The 20,178-nt window shown below is 43.0% G+C and overlaps 1 protein-coding gene across 3 annotated transcripts in view; it reads left to right on the top strand.

The window, feature by feature from the left end:
* The window catches only part of AP4S1 (adaptor related protein complex 4 subunit sigma 1), a 114,181-nt gene that overhangs the window by 55,695 nt on the left and 38,308 nt on the right, over positions 1 to 20,178 (top strand). The window contains exons 3-5 of one of the 3 annotated variants that reach the window (XM_030931678.1): positions 1,945 to 2,031; positions 4,689 to 4,757; positions 11,832 to 11,903. In XM_030931678.1, the coding sequence (XP_030787538.1) occupies positions 1,945 to 2,031; positions 4,689 to 4,757; positions 11,832 to 11,903 (228 nt within the window). The remainder of the gene's footprint in view (positions 1 to 1,944; positions 2,032 to 4,688; positions 4,758 to 11,831; positions 11,904 to 20,178) is intronic. The other 2 variants (XM_010374663.2, XM_030931679.1) reach the window with 2 other exon arrangements.

Here is a 20,178-nt window from a genome sequence, read left to right as displayed (position 1 = left end):
GCTGGAGTGTAACAGCATGATCTCGGCTCACTGCAACCTCTGCCTCCCAGGTTCAAGTGATTCTCCTGCCTCAGCCTCCCAGGTAGCTGAGATTAGAGGCATGTGCCACCATGACCGGCTAATTTTGTATTTTTAGTAGAGATGAGGTATCTCCATGTTGGTCAGGCTGGTCTTGAAATCCCGACCTCAAGTGATCACCCGCTTCCGCCTTCCAAAGTGCTGGGATTACAGGCATGAGCCACCACGCCTGGCCCCTTGAACAAAATTTTTATGAATAATTTTGTTTAGAGAATTACTTAATCCAGGTCCTAAACTTGCCAGATCTATTGGGAATTACTCAACAACTGAGGGAAAATCAGAAAACTTGTTTAACTCATGCATTTTAATTTTGTCAGTTCTCCATTTCACTGCATAGTGGGCTGCCTGTGAGCACCAGCGCTAAATCATAAAATATTAAGCTACATCAGTGCTCAAAAGTAACATGGTACAAATGTGTCTCCCTTGGCATCTAAACTGATTTTTCAGTTGGGACATCTCAGAGTTCCTCTTTGAATTACTACTTTGGCCTGCCATGGCACACACTGTTTCATGTTGTCAGATGGAAACAGAAACTTTTAAAGGGCTGTGTTAATAGCCACATACTTTAAGTAAAAGTAAATACTCTTAGAAGCATTCCTGTTTGAACCTTTCTGCAGAATGCAGGCACTCAATTTCAAATATCATTTTCACTGATAGGTTACCCTTTGAAACGAAAGCTTTGGAATGAATATACTGTTAGATACTTTTGGTGCATTCTAAATTATTTTAGATTTTAAAAGGAGTCCACTGGGCTTTTGGCATAATCAGGCACCAACGTAGCATAATAGCAGCTTAGTTTTTATCCATAGAGGTGCTCTGATACTTTTTTTTTAATGTCAGAAACTCCTGAGAGGCTTTGAAAAATGTTCCTCAGTTCTTTCAAAAAGGTTGTGTTTCCTTGAAAGATCCAGCTGAGCAGAGATCACACTGGCTCTACAGTGAGCCAAAAGCTGCAGAATGCTTCTGTACTCATTACCTTTATCCTAATTTTAAATAAAAATCTAAATTCCTCCATTTTATAGACTGTCAGATGGCTTTCCCATAGAGGCATTTCCATGGTCAAAACTTGCAGCTTCATTCCCAGGTACATCCGGGCACCCAAGAGCAACACATCCAGCACACCCTAAAATCCAGAAGAAGAGTAACCCTGTGCTTCTGCTCACTCTCCACCTCCCATCCACTCAGCGCCTTCCCATAACTCTTTGTACAAAGGCGATAGGAAAGGGATAAATGAGAAGGGAGTTTTATCCATGTGTCAGTGGTGGCAGGCTAGTTATTAATTCATACGAAGCAATGTTTACAATGCGAGATTTTGTCTAGCATCTGCCACAAAAAGGCCATCTTTAAATGATTTATAAAATAATCTACATGGATTCTTTTCATGAGTCTAGGAAAAAGCAACCAATTTTTGTTTGTTTGTACCATGTATTTGGCTCCTCAATGACTATTAAATAGTACAAAACCGAGAATATCTAATGGCTTCCAAAAAAGTCTTGGGGAGGTGAGGAGAAGAAAGTCTTCTTTATCATGTTTGCTTATTTTCACTTCAGAGGCACTTTGCTGATTATTCATTATCTTTGCCTGCTGAGTTCCACACAGAGCCAAGCAAAGGAATGAGAAGGAGTATAAGTGGGAACCCATGTGAACACTCAGACTTTTTTCCAAGACTTCTCCAATTTCCACTAGAGATGCTTCCAAGTGGGCCCCTGAATATTGTGAGAAGGCCACCAGTGGTTGTGTAACATCTTAATATTTTATATTTCTAGGAATGTTTGTCAGATGAATCAGAACCTAGAACTTATGCATGTCATTTTAAATAACTCTCTCTCAACAACAGGAATTAATATCTCATTGTGTTTTGTCTAGTGCTCTTTCATTGAATATAAGGATTTTAAGCTGATATATCGGCAGTATGCAGCTCTCTTCATTGTGGTTGGAGTTAATGACACTGAGGTAAGATAATAGAAGAGCCCTTGGAAAATGCAAGAATTTCTTTCTACTTGCCTCCCTAAGAATTATGACTCTCTTAATTTTTTTATTTTTTTTTAACGGAGTCTTGCCCTGTTGCCAGGCTATAGTACAGTGGCACGATCTCAGCTCACTGCAACCTCCACCTCCCAGGTTCAAGCGATGCCCCTGCTTCAGCCTCCCAAGTAGCTGGGATTACAGGCACGTGCCACCACACCCGGCTAATTTTTTGTATTTAGTAGAGATGGGGATTCGCCATGTTGGCCAAGACGGTCTTGATCTCCTGACCTCATGATCTGCCTGCCTCAGACTCCTAATTTTTTTTTATTTTTATGTTTTTAAGAGACAGACTAGCGTGCAATGGCACAGTCATAGCTCACTGCAGCCTTGAATGCCTGGTTTCAAGCATCTTCCCATCTCAGCCACCTGACTAGCTGGGACTACGGGCTCACACTCCCAAGCCCAGCTAATTTTTTTGCTTTTATTTTTTTTAGAGATGGGGTCTCACTATGTTGCCCAGGTTGGTCTAGAACTCCTGACTTCAAGCGATCTTCCTGGCTTAGCCTCCCAAGTAGCTGGGAATACAGACACAGGCCACTGTGCCTGGCTAGGATCTTGGTTTCTAGCAAGAATAAGGAAAGTTGTGTGGAAGAGAAATATCTAGGATGTTTCTTGGATTAGATGAGGAGCTTGAAAAGTAGAGAAGCCCCAAACCACAGAATGCCTTTTTCTGTTGTAAGCAATACCAGTGCCCTGCCCTTGTTCTCTTGAACCATGAAGCAGCTCATAAGTATACAGACCAACTGATTTTGGCATTAAACATGGCTGATATATCAAAAGCCAGTGAAAACTATAAAGATGATTGTATTGTGATTATATCCCCTCAAATTTATTTAGTTCACCCCTTCACAAATGCCACTCCCAGATCAATAGTACTTATGGACATGGAATCCCTGAAAGGATGTTTTACATCTAGCTGAAATATTGATTCGTTGTTTTTTATCCATGAACCAAACTTTGAAGTGGTTTTCCCATCTCCACAGATAGAAAAATGATGGCATGAAGAACCTGAACAATTGCTTAAGCCAATTTGTGGTAAAGTCAGGAAATGGAGCTAAGAACTCTAAATACTAGACACTAAGATTTTAATCTGGCTAGATTTATCATAGACTTCAAAAAAAAGATTCTTTTGGAGACAGTCTCACCTTGTCACCAGGCTAGAGTGCAGTGGCGCCACCTCGGCTCACTACAACCCCCGCCTCCTGAGTTCAAGCGATTCTCCTGCCTCAGCCTCCCGAGTAGCTAGGACTACAGGTCCCCACCACCACGCCCAGCTAATTTTTGTATTCTTAGTAGAGACGGGGTTTCACCTTTTGGCCAGGATGATCTCGATCTCCTGACCCCATGATCCACCTGCCTCAGCCTCCCATAGTGCTGGGATTACAGGCGTGAGCCACCACACCTGGCCTAAGTTTTTTAAGGAGGGGTCTCTCTCTGTCTCCCAGGCTAGAATGCAGTGGCACCTTCACCTCTCACTGCAGCCTTGACCTCTTGGCCTGAAGTAATCCTTCCACCTCAGCATCACGATCCCGAGTACCTAAGACTACAGGCTCATGCCAAGATATCTGGATATTTTTACTTTATTTATTTATTTATTTATTTTTGTTTTTTGTTTTTTTTTTTTTTTGAGACAGAGTCTCGCTATGTCACTCAGGTTGGAGTACAGTGGCACGATCTTGGCTCACTTCAATCTCAGCCTGCCAGGTTCAAGTGTTCCTCCTGGGTTCAAGCAATTCTCCTGCCTCAGCCTCCCATGTAGCTGGGATTACAAGCGTGTGCCACCATGCCCAGCTAATTTTTGTATTTTTAGTAGAGACGAAGTTTCACTGTGTTGGCAAGGCTGGTCTTGAGCTCCTGACCTCAAGTGATCTGCCCATCTCGGCCTCCCAAAGTGCTAGGATTACAGGCATGAGCCATTACGCCCAGCCTATTTTTTTATTTTTTGTAAAGAAGGGATCTCATTATGTTGCCCAGGCTGATCTTGAACTTCTGGGCTCAAGTGATCCTCCCACCTCGTCCTCCCAAAGTGGTGGGGATTACAGGTGTGAGCCACCACGCATGGCCTTTTTGTTTTTTAAGACAGGACCTCGCTCTGTTTCCCAGGCTGGAGTACAGTGGTGCCATCGTAGCTTACTGCAGCCTTGAACTCCTGGGGTCAAGCCATCCTCCTGCCTCAACCTCATGAGTAGCTGAGACTAGAGGCATGCAACACCACACCTGGCTAGTTTTTTAAATTTTTTGTGGAGACAGAGTCTCACTATATTGCCTAGGCTGGTCTTGAACTCCTGGCCCCAAGCCATCCTCTCACCTTGGCCTCCCAACTTGCTAGGATTACAGATATGAACCACTAAACCTGGCCAAAAAAAAAAAAATCCTAGAGGTTAAGGTTTATCTACATTTCCCCTATTGATAAGCATCTTTTAAACAAGTGAGTATAGAACTGTTCCGAGTATTTGTCAGTGGGAGGCTACTTTCCTCATATTATCAGTTCACTAAAAGCTGGAAGCTGACTGGGATGTTCTATGTCTGATTTAAATGAGGGCCATACTAAAATTGATTCTACCTTTCTTCTTTTATTTTAGAATGAGATGGCTATTTATGAATTCATTCATAACTTTGTGGAAGTTTTAGATGAGTATTTCAGCCGAGTGGTAAGTCTAATGGCTAAAAAATGGTTTACTTCCTCAACCCAGTTTGCCAGAAATTGAGTCTCTTTGGACCTATATCAAGAACATGTGTTAATACAGAGTTTTAATAAGTAAAAATTAAAACTTAAGTGATGCCAGATTTTCTTTATCTTTCCTGCTGGTTTATCCAAAGTATTACAAGCCTATGTATGCCTGAGATCTTTATAAAGAACTGGAAAAAAAAACAAAAAACCCTCTTATAGCCGGGTGCGGTGGCTCAAGCCTGTAATCCCAGCACTTTGGGAGGCTGAGACGGGCGGATCACGAGGTCAGGAGAGCGAGACCATCCTGGCTAACACGGTGAAACCCCGTCTCTACTAAAAAATACAAAAAACTAGCCGGGCAAGGTGGCGGGCGCCTGTAGTCCCAGCTACTCGGGAGGCTGAGGCAGGAGAATGGCATGAACCCGGGAGGCGGAGCTTGCAGTGAGCTGAGATCCGGCCACTGCACTCCAGCCCGGGCGACAGAGCGAGACTCCGTCTCAAACAAAACAAAACAAAACAAAACAAAAAAATTAGTTGGGCATGGTGGCACTTGACTGTAATCCCAGCTACTTGGAAGGCTGAGGCAGAGAATTGCTTGAACCCAGGAGGCAGAGGTTGTAGTGAGCCGAGATCCCACCACTGTGCTCCAGCCTTGGTGACATAGCGAGACTCCATCTCAAATAAATAAATAAATAAATAAAATAAGTCAGGCACGGTGGCTCACGCCTGTAATCCCAGCACTTTGGGAGGCTGAGGTGGGCGGATCACGAGATCAGGAGATCGAGACCATCCTGGCTAACATGGTGAAACCCCCTCTCTACTAAAATACAAAAAGTAGCTGGGCGCGGTGGCCCACGCCTATAGTCCTAGCTACTAGGGAGGCTGAGGCAGGAGAAGGACATGAACCCGGGAGGGAGACTCCGTCTCAAAATAAATAAATAAATAAACATATGTAATAAAGCTGGGTGTGGTGGCAAGCACCTATAGTGACAGATACTCAGGAGGATGAGGTGGGAGGATTTTAGGAAATTTTATCACTTGACAAGGAAACATACCCATTAGCATTTCCCCTCATTATCCCCCTCCACACACACCAGGTAACTAGTGATCTATCCTTTTTTCTTGGTGAGTTTTTTATTTTTTATATTGATACATAAGAGATGTAGATATTTTCATGATACTTGTGATAATTTGATACATTCATATAATGTATAAAAACCAAATCAGGGTAATTGGGATCTCCATCACCTTAAATATTTATATTTTCTTTATGTTAGGAACATTCGAATTATTCTCTTAGCTCTTTTGAAATATACAATAGATTATTGTTTACCATAGTCACCCTACTGATTTATCAAACACTAGGTCTTATTTCTTCTATCTAATTGCGTATTTGCACCTATTAATCTAACTCTCTTCATTTCCTCTTTGCCTCTTCCTTTCCCAGCTTTGGGTCACCACCAATTTACTGTCTATCTTTATGATACCTACTTTTTTACTTCCCACATGAATGAGAACATGTGATATTTGTCTTTCTGTGCCTGGCTTATTTCACTTAACATAATGACCTTCAGTTCCATATGTGTTTCTGCAAATGATAGGGTTTAATTCTTTTTTATGGCTGAATAGTATTCCATTGTGTATATACACCATATTTTCTTCATTCATTCATTGATGGGTGCTTTGGTTGATTCCATATTTTGGCTATTGTGAACAGTGCTACAATAAACATTGGACTGCAGACATCTCTTCAATGCATTGATTTCCTTTCTTTTGGATATATATCTAATCTACTTTCTGTCTCTATAGATTTGTCTGGTCTAGATATTTCGTATAAATATAATTGTACAACATGTGATTTTGGTGTGACTGGCTTCTTGGATTGAGTGTAGTGTTTTCAAGATCCATCCATGTTGTAGCACATGTCAATACTTCTTTCCTTTTTCTTGCCAGATGATATTCCATTGTATGGATGCATATACCAAATTTTTTTATCCATTCATCAGCTGGTAGACAGTTGAGTTATTTCCAGTTTTTGGCTATTGTAAATAATGCTTATATGAACATTCGTGGACACGTTTTTGCATAGAACCATGCTTTCAGTTCTCTTGGGCTACCTAGGAGTGCGATGTGGTAACTCCATGTTTAGCATTTTGATGAACTGCCAAACTGTTTTCCAAAGTGTTGGTGTGATTCAAAGACCCATCAGGAGTGCATGAGGGTTTCAGTTTCTCCACATCCTCACCAAAACTTGTTCTTATCTGTCTTTTATATGATAGCCATCCCTGTAGATGTAAAGTGGTATAGAGGCCAATGAATTGTAGGTGTCATTTGTGTTTCACTAATGGATAAGGATGTCGAGCATCTTTTCATATGTATATTAGCCATTTGTCTATCTTCTTGGGAGAAATGTCTGCTCAAATCCTTTGTCCATTTTTAAATTGCATTATTTGTTATCTTATTGTTGAGTTGCAGGAGTTCTTTATATATTCTGAATACAAGTCCCTTATCAGATACATGATTTGAAAATATTTTCTCCTGTTCATTTGTAAAGAATCAATTGTTCCAACATCATTTATTCAAGACTGTTCTTTTCCCCTAATGAATTGTCTTGGCACCCTTATCAGTAAATCAATTGGCCATAAATGTACGTGTTTATTTCTGGCCTCTCACTTTTGTTCCATTGATCTCTATGTCTAGCTTACATCAGTAGCACACTCTTGATTTCTGTAGCTTTGTAGTAAGTTTGAAACTCACCAGTCTTTTAAAAAAGAGTCGACAAAGATGTTTTAGGCCTTCCTGGGCTTTAGTTAGATATTCTTGAGAAGTAGCAGTGGCATAAGCTTTTTTTTTTTTTTGAGACGGAGTTTTGCTCTTGTTGCCCAGGTTGGAGTGCAATAACGTGATCTCGGCTCACCACAACCTCCGCTTCCCAGGTTCAAGCAATTCTCATGCCTCAGCCTCCCAAGTAGCTGGGATTGCAGGCATGCGCCACCACACCTGGCTAATTTTTGTATTATTAGTAGAGACAAGGTTTTTCCTTTTTCCATGTTGGTCAGGCTGGTCTCGAACTGCCAACCTGAGGTGATCCACCCACCTCAGCCTCCCAAAGTGCTGGGATTACAGGTGTGAGCCACCACACCCGGCTAGCGCAAGCTTATTTTTTAAAGTTGTTTTATTTCATTTCGCATTTAAATAAAAACAATTAAGGAATTGTTTCCAAGCTTCTTCCTGAGGCAGTGAGCAGAATGTGCTCCCTAATTAGTAATACTGTGTGCACTAAAACCCGGAAAGGGCAAAACGCAGATTAGGAAGTTATGTCTTCAGCCCACCTCCTAATGCCTGAAGTGAGGTTTGGCAAACTCCTTCTTCATGGGACAGTCAGCTAGCCTGTCTTCGTCGTCTTAGTGCAACCGTTCTCAAAGTCTGATTCCTGGACCATTAGCATAAGTTGAGGACTTGTTAGAAATTCAAATTCTGGGTCCTACCCCAGACCATTGCATCCGAAGCTCTAGGTTGAGGCCCAGAAATCTGGTTTAAGAAGGCTTCCAGGTGATTCTGATACATGCTTAATTTTGGTAATCACTGCCTTAGTGCATGAGGCTTGCTGTCAGCGTTTTTGGTTTTTTCTTTTTTTTTTTTGAGATGGAGTCTCGCTCTGTCGATCTTGGCTCACTGCAACCTCCGACTCCCTGGTTCAAGCAGTTCTCCTGCTCAGCCTCCCGAGTAGCTGGGATTACAGGCACATGCCACCACACCCAGCTAATTTTTGTTTTTTTTTTTTTTTTTTTTTTTTTTTGGAGACGGAGTCTCACTCTGTCGCCCAGGCTGGAGTACAGTGGCCGGATCTCAGCTCACTGTAAGCTCTGCCTCCCGGGTTTAGGCCATTCTCCTGCCTCAGCCTCCGGAGTAGTTGGGACTACAGGTGCCCGCCACCTCGCCTGGCTAGTTTTTGTTGTATTTTTTTTTTTTTTTTTTTTTTTTTTTTTTTTTGAGACGGAGTCTCGCTCTGTCGCCCGGGCTGGAGTGCAGTGGCCGGATCTCAGCTCACTGCAAGCTCCGCCTCCCGGGTTTACGCCATTCTCCTGCCTCAGCCTCCCGAGTAGCTGGGACTACAGGCGCCCGCCACCTCACCCGGCTAGTTTTTTGTATTTTTTAGTAGAGACGGGGTTTCACCATGTTAGCCAGGATGGTCTCGATCTTCTGACCTCGTGATCCGCCCGTCTCGGCCTCCCAAAGCGCTGGGATTACAGGCTGTTGTATTTTTTTAGTAGAGACGGAGTTTCACCGTGTTAGCCAGGATGGTCTCGATCTCCTGACCTCATGATCTGCCCATCTCGGCCTCCCAAAGTGCTAGGATTACAGGCTTGAGCCACCGTGCCCGGCCAATTTTTGTATTTTTAGTAGAGTCGGGGTTTCACCATGTTGGCCAGGATGGTCTTGATTTCCTTACCTCTTGATCCGCCTGCCTCGGCCTCCTAAAGTGCTGGGATTACAGGCGTAAGCCACCGCACCTGGCTGCTGTCAGCCTTTTCTTGATTCAAGAGTTGGTGTTGGGAACACACCTAGTGGTCTGTGATATGGTGATGCCTCTGGCCAGGAAGGGGCTGGTGCCTTCCAAAGCCGAAAGAGACCAAGAGGTGGTCATTCCAGAGACTGGCCTTAGAGGACAGAGGACATGGAGACTGGCTTTAAAATCTATCTCTATGTGACATAGAGCAGCACTATTCAGTAAAACTTTCTGCAGAGATAGGAATGTTCTGTACCTGTGCCATCCAATACAGTAGGCATTAGCCAGATGTGGCTCTTGAGCACTTGAAATGCAGTTAGTATAACTGAGGAAATGAAGTTTTAATTTTACTTAATTTAAATCTCCACATGAGGCTGGTGTTTACCATATTGGACAGCATAGCTCTCACTTCCGCTTACCTTGTGATGACCACTTTCTTGTTCAGACGGACTAGTTGCAAGTCAGGGTCTATGATCAGAGCTGACTATGATTAGCCATTTCAAGGTGACACCCACCAAGAAGAATATAATTTCCCAAAATAATAATGTTCTAAGCCTAGGAGAATAAAAAGTGGGTACAAGTACTATCATTGCTAAGGTTTTAAAAATTATTATTATTATATTCAGTAACAGAATAAATAGCATATTACTGAATTATAGGTATAATTTTAGGGAGAGTCAGGGACCACATAAACCACAAAAGTAAAGATTAGAATTTAATTTCAGTTAGGTGATTCTGCAGGACTTGGACGGTAGATACTAAGGGACAGCTTGGCTTAGGATCAAACCATAGCAAAAAGAAGAAGAGGAAGAGGGAAAAGAACACTCTGGGAAAGAAAACAGGATCTGTCCCCCTCACAGCGACAGCCTTGTCATGTAAGATTTATTTTTAGGTTTGTGAATTTTAAACATTCTTTCTGTGGCTATTTTTAATCTTCGAGAATTTCCAAATCTTAAATTTGGAGATCAGTCTCATGCTGTCTGGGGCTGAGAGAAGCATCCCAGCATCACATTTTTAAAACAAAAAGCCAACCCCAGTAAGCTTCAAAGGACACGGCTTTGCCACAGGTGAGGGTTGTTGCTGTTGAAGAAGTGATATCAGGGGATTTTCCGTGCTGCATTTGACAAACCTTAAGTCCTTTCATATTTGAACTTAATTCTCTTTACTTTTTTCTTCCTCCATACTTTTTTCACTATATGAATATCTATTTTATTTTATTTAAAAAATTTTAAAACATATAAGCAAAGAGAAAGAGGAAAGCGAATACATGTAATTATACATTTGTCTAAACCTATAGAACGTACACCACCAGAGTGAACCCTAATGTAAACTGTGGCCTTTGGGTGAGAATGGTGTAGGTTTGTCAGTTTTAACAAATGTACCACTGTGGTGGGGAATGCTGACCATAGGAGGAGGCTGCACATTCGGAGGGACATAGGGGATGGGATGTCTGTGTACCTCCCCCTCAATTTTACTCTGAACCTAAAACTTGCTCTTTAAAAAGTAATGTATTTTTTGGCCAGGCATGATGGCTCACACCTATAATCCCAGCACTTTGGGAGACTGAGGCAGGTGGATCGCTTGAGCTCAGGAGTTCAAGGCCAGCCTGGGCAACATGGCAAAACCCCGTCTCTACAAAAAAATACAAAAATTAGCCAGGTGTGGTGGCGCACACCTCTAGTCCCAGCTACTTGGGAGGCAGAGGTGGGAGGATCACTTGAACACAGGAAGCGGAGGTTGCAATGAACCAAGATCATGCCACTGCACTCCAGCCTGGGTGACACACTGACTCAAAATATATAAAGACTTTCTCGAAATAAATAAATAAAATAGATTTTTTTTTAAGTGAGAAGAAGATCATCAGTAAGCCCATCAGTTACTGATAACTGCTGTTAGGTACATTTCCTTTTAGAGTTTCTATGTCTGTCTGTAGCTATATAACCATATATATCTTGATCTGTATACATGCATACATAGGATAATACTATGTATGCATTTTATAACTTTTTTAAACAATATGTAAGTACTTATATTTCTACATTGTCATTTGTGGATATGCTACGGTTTACTTAGTTCTCCTCCTTGATAGATATTTAGGTTATTATCAATAATTTGCTATTACAAGCACCATTACCCTGAATATCCTGTCATATATGATTGTGCCATTGTCTAATTTTTTCCTTGGGATAAACTCCTAGAAGTAACATTAGTGGATTCAAAGATGTGGCACATTGTTACCATCTCTGATACACACATCAAATTACCTACATCTGTAAAGGTTGAGTTAGTTTCTTTTTCCCTCTGCTTTCTAAAGATGAATGGTACTGGCCTGTAAAATTCCTTTGAACTACAGCCTATTTTTAAAAAAATTACAGTCCCAAACTCAGGGCCTTGGCAGAGTCAGACTGCTGTGGCCTCCAAGTCCAGCAGCAGGTAGGAGAGGCCACTGCTATGGATGCAGAAGCCTCTTCAGTCTGACTCTGCTAAGAGCAACGGGTCCCAATGTCTTTGTTCTCACCCTTGCACTCTTTTTCTCTCTTCCAGAGTGAATTAGATGTATCCTTTTTCAATACTGTTTTCCACGGTACTTGGCAAGCGCACTCTAGTCCTTATCAGGTAAGTGCCACGGAGCAGGAAAACTATTCAGCAGTCCAGAGTGTTCATCACCAACAACCATGACAAGACAGCTGGAGGTGTGGGTGTTCTGCAGAACTCCTCCCCCACCTCGTCACCCTTCTTCAACAAGACAATTCTTTTTTTTTTCTTTTGAGATGGAGTTTCGCTCTTCTTGCCCAGGCTGGAGTGCAATGGAGCAATCTCTGCCCACTGCAACTTCCACCTCACTTCAACCTTTGCCTCTTGGGTTCAGGTGATTCTCCTGCCTTAGCCTCCTGAGGCATTACAGGCACCCACCACCACCACGCCCAGCTAATTTTTGTATTTTTATTAGACATGGACGGGGTTTCACCATGTTGGCCAGGCTGGTCTCCAACTCCTGACCTCAGGTGATCCACCCACCTTGGCCTCCCAAAGTGCTGGGATTACAGGCGTGAACCACTGTACTTGGCAAGATGATTCTTAAGATTTTTTTTTTTTTCAGGCAGGACAGCGCTCTCATAGTAGTTAATAGCTACTATTTGTTCATTTAATTTCCTTTAAGCATATGGAATAGGCATTTTCAAAATTTAAATAACACAGCCAAAAAAGTGTTTAGTCCTCCTACAGAAACTGGATTTCCAGGGTTCCAGGTATAAATATCTAGAAATGCCCTACATGACCAGAATAAGGCCTTCAGTGTTGATAAACTGGAAGGTTAAAGAAATTGCCTGGCTTGTAATCCTTGCTATCAAATGTATTCATTTCCTTGATAGCAGAGAAAGTTCTCCTTTTCTCCTTTTCTTCTGTCTCTTTTAAATCACAATATCCAAGTACCCTCAAAACAAGCATGATTTGCTTAGAGTACTGCAGGCCCCCAGATTTTGGCAGGAGCCCTTAGGCTTTGTGCCAGTGTTTGGGAGGCCAGCTAACTTTGAAGTTTATTTTTTACTTCAAAAATCTATCTACCACTTGAGTCCTTGAAGAACACATCAAGTTTCAATCTAAAATAGTAAATTAACTATAACAAATGTTATATATAAATATTTATATATATTAGAATATAACTATATACAAAGTATAACAATATGTTTATGTGTATATATACATACACTTATTTGTATGTGTGTGTATGTATGAGTACGTGCATAAACACACAGCCATTTTTCCACATTTTGCCAGAAATATTAAGTGGATGGAAAACTACTGGTTCTGGGCATAGTGTCTGATATATATCATATGTGTATATATATATATTTCTCATATATATATCATATATCATATATAAATGAGATATTTGTATTTTTAGTAGACACGGGGTTTCACCATGTTGGCCAGGCTGGTCTTGAACTCCTGACCTTAGGTGATCCACCCACCTTGGCCTCCCAAAGTGCTGGGATTATCATATGATATCATATATCATATATATATGAAATATATATATAATATATATATGAGCCACTATGCCCAGCCATATATATATGGCAAATTTTTTTTGAGAGGAAGTCTCGCTCTTGTCGCCCAGGCTGGAATATAGTGGTGCAATCTCGGCTCACCGCAACCTCTGCCTCCCAGGTTCAAGCCATTATCCTGCCTCAGCCTCCTGAGTAGCTGGGATTACAGGCATGCGCCACCATGCCTGGCTAATTTTGTATTTTTAGTAGAGACAGGATTTCTCCATGTTGGTCAGACTGGTCTCAAACTCCCAACCTCAGGTGATCCGCCTGCCTCGGCCTCCCCAAGTCCTGGGATTACAGGTGTGAGCCACCTCACCCAGCCAAAAAAAGTTTTTTTTTAAGAGTGTGTGTGTGTGTGTGAGTGTGTCTAATTTATATATTTTGTTTGTTTGTTTGTTTGTTTGTTTGTTGGAGACAGAGTCTCGCTCTGTCACCCAGACTGGAGTGCAGTGGCACGATTGTGGCTCACTGCAGCCTTCGGCCTTCTGGGTTCAAGCGATTCTCCTGCCTCAGCCTCCTGAGTAGCTGGGATTACAAGCACCCACTATCATGCCCAGCTAATTTTTTTTTTTTTTTTTCGTAGAGACGGGGTTTCACCATGTTGGCCAGGTTGGTTTTGAACTCCTGACCTCAGATGATCTGCCCGCCTCGGCCTCCCAAAGTGCTAGGATTACAGGTGTGAGCCACTGCGCCCAGCCTAATTTATAAATTTATATATACACTTATATAAATGCCCAGAACCAGTATGTTTGCATCCACTTAATATTTCTGGGGAAATGGCTATCTACTTGTTATTACTGATAGGAAATGTCGCCGTGTTGACAAAATTCATTTTGTACGCTGCAATTGGAAGCCTCTGTAAACTAACTGGGAAAATCTGAGTGCCCTCTAGTGGTGAGTGACCCAAATCTATGATCACTGTGACCTAGAAGGGATTATAGATCCCTTCATAGGTTTTAGCATGCTGAATAAAAAGTACCGTGATATACAGACCATGTTGTATATTATGGTGTATTTTCATTCAGCATGGTCTGTATATTACAGTATGTTTTTATTCAACATGTAATATTCTATCTGAATTAATCCATCCAAAGCAATTCAAAATAAATCTCTTCCTACTTGAACAAGATACATGTAGACAAAAAGCTTTTTGATTTAAACAGTCATCAGGAAGATAGCAAGGGCTAAAAGACACTTCACTGGGAGTAGAGAACTCAATTTGCACTTTTGGTCTTGCCACTGACTAGCTGTGTGTATTGGACAAGATACATAACCCCCTCGTCTTAAAATGAGAGAATGAAGACTAGAAGAGCTTTAACATTGGCTCAGCCTTAATAGTTGATGTTGCCATGACTTTAGGTAACCGAGCTGAGTTACCTTACATCTGAAACAGGAAGAGAGTCTTACAAGACTAGATATTGAGAGGGTTAACATGAATCAGAGGTGAAGGGATATGTGTTCTAGTTGGATGAGTTGTGTTGATGTGTTGGATATTTACTAGATGTTTACTAGAAATAAAGATGGGGATACTTGTCTTTGTAGCCTTCTGGTGTGTAGTATAGGTCTATGTGATGAGCTCCAGCATTCTTGTTTGAATTACAATTTTACACCAAGATACACAATTTTCCCTTCATTTTACCTGGTTTCGTTTTCACCCTCTCTTCCTCTCTAACCAAGTTATATATATTTAATGTCCTTAGGAATTACTTAGGCATATCCATCTGGCAAATTAGGAATTTTACATCATTTAGAGAAGGGAACTAAGTCTCTCTAGACCTGGAAGTTTACGTCTTTGCTCCAGATTTGATGTCACTTGTACTTCCAGTGGTCTAAAAGTGGAGCAGGCAGCAGAGAAGGGCATGCGCCCCCTCTTTTCTGTTGACACTTTTTTTCTTTTTTTTTTTTTTGAGACAGGCTCTTGCTCTGTCACCCAGGCTGGAGTGCAGAGGTGCGATCAGGGCTCACTACACCCTGGATCTCCTGGGCTCAAGTGATCCTCCCACCTCAGCCTCCCAAGTAGCTGGGACTATGGGTACCCAACACCATGCCTGGCTAATTTTTTTAATTTATTTTTTTGTGGAGATGGGGTCTCACTCTGTTGCACAGGCTAGTCTCAAACTTCTGGGCTGGAGCAAGCCTCCTGCCTTGGCCTCCCAAAGTGTTGACGTTCTTAAAAGATTACCACCCTTAGCCATCTGAAAAATATCTAATTAAAAACCCATGACTCTTCTGTGCTTCATACGTAGTCCTTTTTAACCATCACATGTCCAAGGAGGACCTCTGCAGACTAGTTACACAGCAGAAAGACAATGGGACCTTATCGAGGCTCAGCTGCAGTTCCTGCTCCATCTGGGGAGGGGTGTAGACATTCTGCATCACTGTGTGGTAGCATGTAGCCAGGCACCTACTGGAGCAGCCAGCAGTGCTTATATCCACTCTGCCAGGAAAGCTCCCTTAGGCCTTAAAAGGTTGAAAACAAGCAAACTGCTATAATGGCAACCTAGATTTGGTCCTTAGACTGCTAACAGTACATAATCTTGTTTGTGTTTGCTCAGGCTTAAGAAAGCCCTCCTTGTCAGCCCACATAGGACAGATGTGAGTTAAAGCTTGGTTTTGGCACAGGAGAAGGAAGTCAAAACCTCATAAATTCCCAGGAGGCCCCCTCTTTTTCTCCAGAGGCTTTTCCCCTGATTTTTTAAGGCTAGGGAAGTTTCCGAGAACCTGTACAGTTAGACTTGGAGAAATACAGTGCACCATTTACATTTCTCCCTAGTATGGGCTTGTTCTACTTCCAGTAAGGCTGACATCACAGAGCAAGACAGATTGGATTTTAAAAAGAAATGACCTAAGCATAAGAAATCAGGACAGCAACTCTGGCTTGCTGAAAGTCTTCCAGTTAGTGGAAACCCTCTGGTGCAGTGGTGTCAGGTGGGGCGGGCTGCCCCCTCGGGACCAAGCCCGTCAGTGACCTAAATCATTCACGTGCTATGAATACACTCCTGTGCACTCTTCAGTTCCACTCCACCCGCCTGGCTGCAGTGAGGCCTGAAGATTCGGGAAGCCTGTTTCTATAGGGAGAGTTTGCCCCCATCACATACCTTGATAGATTTATTTAAGACTTCAAATTTTATGAATTAAGGTGGTTTTTTTAGGAATCAATTGATGAACCTCCCAAAATATGCTCAGCCCTGGAGCCCCAGCAGGCTTGCTTTTCTCCAGACAGTTCATAATTCAAAGGAGCTGCCTCCACCACCCCCATCTACTGAATAGACAGGGGATGGCACCGATGAACAGCACAGTATGGGAGACACACCAACTACTCTTCAAATTGGTGCATACCTGCTCTGCGCATGAAGGTACAGAAAACCTCCACAGCCTTTTCAGTATTTGGTGCCTTTAAAGAGGCCCAAAGACTTAGTTTATTTTGGCTAGAATGGAATGCAGCAGTACAGCCTTCAGGCCTGGACAGTCAGGGGCTCCTCGGGCCCTGTGCTCTAGAGGGCCCACTCTGTCTCTGCTTTGCCAGCACCCCTTCCCCATCATGGGGCAGTTGGCCACCAGCCCTCCCTGTCCACTGGTTGACCATCCTCTGACTTCCTGGGCCCCTAGAATTTATAAGGTCCGTAGATATCCCAGAGCCTGCCGCCACGGCCTCTGCAAGCCTCTCCTCAACCTTCACCCCAAACTAGGGGCAGGAATGATAGGAAGGCTGGGCTGGTAGCTGGGATGTCCCACCTACGTGCCTGGGGAGACAAGCGAGAGCAGGCTGGGGTCTCTACTTTATACTCATGTGAGGCAGAAATAGAGGCTAGCATCCAGGCCCCACAAACATATGCTAGAATCCAGAATGTTTTCTTGATTTAAAAACATCTTTAGGCCTGGCACCATGGCTCATGCCAGTAATCCCAGCACTTTGGAGGGCTGAAGCAGGAGGATTGCTTGAGGCCAGGAGTTTGAGACCAGCCTGGGCAACACAGGGAGACCCAGTCTCTACAAAAAATTTAAAAAGCCAAGCATTGGTTGTGTGTGCCTGTAGTCCCAACTACTAGGGAGGCTGAGTGGGGAGGATCGCTTGAGCCTGGGAGACTGAGGCTGCAGTGAGCCGTGATTGTGCCACTGCACTCCAATCTGGCAACAGAGCAAGACCCTGTCTTTAAAAATAAAAATAAAAACATCTTTACAACATTCCTGTTTGTATTTTATAAACTCTTAAAATCTCAAAGCCTGAGCAGTTGATTCTAGAGCCGTAAAGCTCTGGTGGGTTGTGTGAAAGAACCCTGATTCATGCCCCTTTTATTACAGTTGAGGGCAGGGCATGGGAAGGGCCTCAGTGCTGTGTGCCCTCTCTGTGACTCCGCTAGCATCTGTCATGGTGCTTCCTGGAAGAATGATGGTGTGCAGGCAACAGAGATCAGCACCACTATGGTTTGCAGGCAGGCCCTGATCAGGCCCACTGTGGGGCATCTACCTCTAGTTCCATCAGCTTCCTAAAATCTGAAATACTTTTAGAGATCCGGAAACCAGAATAGGGCTTCTCCAAGTAGGAGATAATGTCAGCCTGATTTAATGAGAAATTGCAAAAATACTTGTTCAAACTGAGGTAATAGGAATACCAGCCAGAAAAACAAACAAATTCTTCAGGGAAGCATCCAACACTGAAACTGCAGCTTCTAAATGAACTGAAATTTTCTGCGTGTTCTGTCAGAAAGTTACAGTGTTAATTAATTAATTAAATCATTATTTAAGCATTTCTTCTGAGGTATGATGGAGCATGTGATGACTTCAGGAATGGCTTGATTTATTTATTTATTTTTTTTTTTTTTGAGACAGAGTCTCACTCTCTTGTCCAGGCTGGAGTGCAGTGGTGTGATCTTGGCTCACTGCAACCTCCGCCTCCCAGGTTCAAGTGATTCTCCTGCCTCAGCCTCCCAGGTAGCTGGGACTACAGGCGTGCACCACCACACCTGGCTAGTTTGTATTTTTAGTAGAGACGGGGTTTTGCCATGTTGGCCAGGCTGGTCTCCAACTTCCAACTTCCGGTGATCCGCCCCCCTTGGCATCCCAAAGTGTTGGGATTACAGGTGTGAGCCACGACACCCAGTCAGGAATGGCTTGATATTATCAGAAAAGAATAAACTAGCTCCGCTTTCCCTGAAGGCTATATTTAGAGTCGTAGGAGCCAGATACTTTGGAGCTAGAAGCAACCTATAAATCATCAGGTTAAAACCTCACTTTTTTTTTTTTTTTTTTTTTTTGAGACGGAGTCTTGCTCTGTCGCCTGGGCTGGAGTGCAGTGGCCGGATCTCAGCTCACTGCAAGCTCCGCCTCCCGGGTTTACGCCATTCTCCTGCCTCAGCCTCCCGAGTAGCTGGGACTACAGGCGCCCGCCACCTCGCCCGGCTAGTTTTTGTATTTTTAGTAGAGACGGGGTTTCACCGTGTTAGCCAGGATGGTCTCGATCTCCTGACCTCGTGATCCGCCCGTCTCAGCCTCCCAAAGTGCTGGGATTACAGGCTTGAGCCACCACGCCCGGCCTAAAACCTCACTTTTAAAAATTAATGTAAAAAAAAAATTTTTACAGTCAGGGTCTTGCTCTGTTGCCCAGGCTTGAGTGCAGTGTTGTGATTATAGCTCACTGCAGCCTCAAACTCCTGGGCTCAAGCAATCCTTCCACCTCAGCTTCCAGAGTAGGAAAACAAAAATATCAAGGAAAAAAAAATACATCAAGGAATATAGACACACACCACCACACCCAGCTGGCTAATTAAAAAAAATTTTTTTAAATAAAAACAGCATTTCAGTATGATGCCTAGGCTGGTCTTGAACTCTTGGGCTCAAGCAATCCTCCCACCTTGGCCTCCCATAGGGCTGGGTGAGTCACCATTGACTGGTGTAAAACCTCACTTTTTAGGTAAAAAGGTTGAGACCCAAAGAGGTTCTGTGACATGTCCCAATCCGTAGAGCTACTTTAGGGCAGAGCTGGTACTAGTTTCTGGGTTTCCAGGGCCCTTGACTCTAGGATTATAAATTGGGTAGGTTAAATTTGACATTTTTTTTCTTTTTTTTTTCTGAGACAGAGCCTTGCTCTGTCATCCATGCTGGAGTACAGTGGTACAGTCTCAACTCACTGCAACCTCCGTCTCCCAGGTTCAGGTGATCCTCCTGCCTCAGCCTCCTGAGTAGCTGGAATTACAGGCGCCTGCCACCATGCCTGGCTAATTTTTGTATTTTTAATAGACACAGGATTTCTCCATTTTGGCCAGGCTGGTCTCGATCCCCTGGCCTCAAGTGATATGTCCACCTTGGCCTCCCAAAGTGTTGGGATTACAGATGTGAGCCACTGCACCCAGCCTAAATTTGACATATTTTTAAAAAAGTAATCATCTGGAGTAGACTGTGGCAATTTAGTCTCTAATAAAACATTTATAAAATGCCTGTCACCATGGTGCTTTGGTGTTGTCGAAGCTTATTTGTGAATAAGGGGAGATGCTTTAGAGAAATGCCTTTGGTTGGAGGAGTCAGAAAGGATGAAAACATTTGAGAGTGTCTGTGAATGTCTTGTTGAGAACATGCTCTCCACTTTGTCTTGTTGAGAACATGCTCTCCAAAAGTGGAGTTCACATTCAGATTTTGAAACATCTTTTTTTCCTTTTGAAAATATGAAATGGAAAGGCTCATTGCCAGAGAGTGAGGACTGGCCTGTGGATCCAAGGGAACATGTGCAGCCGTTCCTCCATGGGAAGGGCAGGCACTGAGGGACGAGGGACCCAGGGCCTTCTCCAGCATGGGAGCTCTAGCCAGGGCCGTGGTGGGTGATGAGAGTCTTGTATAGGAACAGT

Source organism: Rhinopithecus roxellana, chromosome 5, assembly GCF_007565055.1.
Source record: "Rhinopithecus roxellana isolate Shanxi Qingling chromosome 5, ASM756505v1, whole genome shotgun sequence".
NCBI lineage: Eukaryota > Metazoa > Chordata > Mammalia > Primates > Cercopithecidae > Rhinopithecus > Rhinopithecus roxellana.
The sequence above is the reverse complement of the archived record's forward strand: the minus strand, read 5'-3'. Positions and strand labels throughout refer to the sequence as shown.